Source organism: Cladosporium halotolerans (assembly GCF_011745625.1).
Source record: "Cladosporium halotolerans strain TM138-S3 chromosome Unknown Sca169, whole genome shotgun sequence".
Lineage (NCBI taxonomy): Eukaryota > Fungi > Ascomycota > Dothideomycetes > Cladosporiales > Cladosporiaceae > Cladosporium > Cladosporium halotolerans.
This window is the reverse complement of record NW_027191619.1, coordinates 1-1,238: the sequence shown is the minus strand read 5'-3', so window position 1 is coordinate 1,238 and position 1,238 is coordinate 1. Positions and strand designations below refer to the sequence as shown.

Below are 1,238 nucleotides of genomic sequence, written 5' to 3'. Positions count from 1 at the left end.
GACGATATCTTAATGCCTACCTGACAGAAAGCGAAGTACACCTGCTTGCGCGTCCAGCTTGCCAAGTCAGATCACATTAGTTTAACCACCCACGCATACAGACAGGAGGGAAGCTTTCTCGATAGGTCAAGATCCGCATCATTAGGTTGTCATCGAATGAGTCGTAGAGTGGGTGCCCATGCTTGCCAAATGCAGCTGATGGTGTGAAGAGCCCTGGAAGCAAGACTCGATACGGGCAGCATCGATCAAAGCAGCAATTACGCCGATGTCGTTGGGCTGATACCAAGAAAGGCCTCCAATGGTGGAAAACGAGGACACCGGCCTGATTGCCGCTGCTGCGGGTCACCAACCACGAACCTTGGCGGAACCGACGGCGACCGGCGGCGATCGCCTCAGACGAGATCCTCAACATCCCCTTCCACCCGTTTACAGAACAGTAGTGCCTGTATTCGCTGGGACACTATTGCCCAACGGACCTAGCGCTCGCCACCTCAGATTTTCAAGTCATGGGCTATAAGTACGCCTTGGATTGACCACTCGCTTTCTGCCAGTCGACGTACAGCGAGCTCCATCTTTGCTCGCCTGTACTGTACTCTCTTTCTCGCCCCTTTCACACCGTCTTTCGTGCCCCGCCTGCTCTCCCGCCGGTGCAGACTGAATCATGGCGAAAGTCGCGTGCCCCCAGAGGCGGCCGGACGATATTGCTGTGATTGGCCTTGCTTATCGTTTTCCTGGCGGTGCAGATAGCGATGCGAAGCTCTGGGATCTTCTCGCCGAGCGCAAGTGTGCGTACCTCCCTTGATGCTTGGTCCAGCCGCTGGCACAACTTGTGACTGACAGCAGCAAATCGTTAGCCGCGCTCTCCAAAATTCCAGTCGATCGCTTCAATATCGACGCATTCCATCGGCTGGGGGCCACACATCCAGACAACGTCGCCGCTGAAGGGGCGCACCTTTTGGAGCAAGACGTCTCCGCTTTTGACGCGCCATTCTTCGGCATTACGATGGAAGAAGCCAAAGCGATCGATCCCCAGGCGAGAATGCTTTTGGAGTGCTCCTATGAGGCTTTGATGAATGCGGGACTCAAAGTCGAGTCAATATCCGGAAGCGATACCGGCTGCTACGTTGGTTGCTTCGATCTGGATTACCACCAAATGCTGATGGATGACTTTGAAAACGCGCCGAGGTACTCGGGAACGGGCACCGCATTCTCTCTGCTCTCAAACCGCCTGTCCTGGT

At 55.2% G+C, this 1,238-nt stretch overlaps 1 protein-coding gene across 1 annotated transcript; it reads left to right on the top strand.

Moving 5' to 3' along the window:
- Nucleotides 1-661: 661 nt before the first annotated feature.
- WHR41_09626 (uncharacterized protein) lies at nt 662-1,238 on the top strand (the record flags this gene model as incomplete). Its single annotated transcript, XM_069378228.1, has 2 exons — nt 662-785; nt 855-1,238. Coding segments are annotated over 2 exons (508 nt in total), but the record flags the coding sequence as incomplete, so codon positions are not given.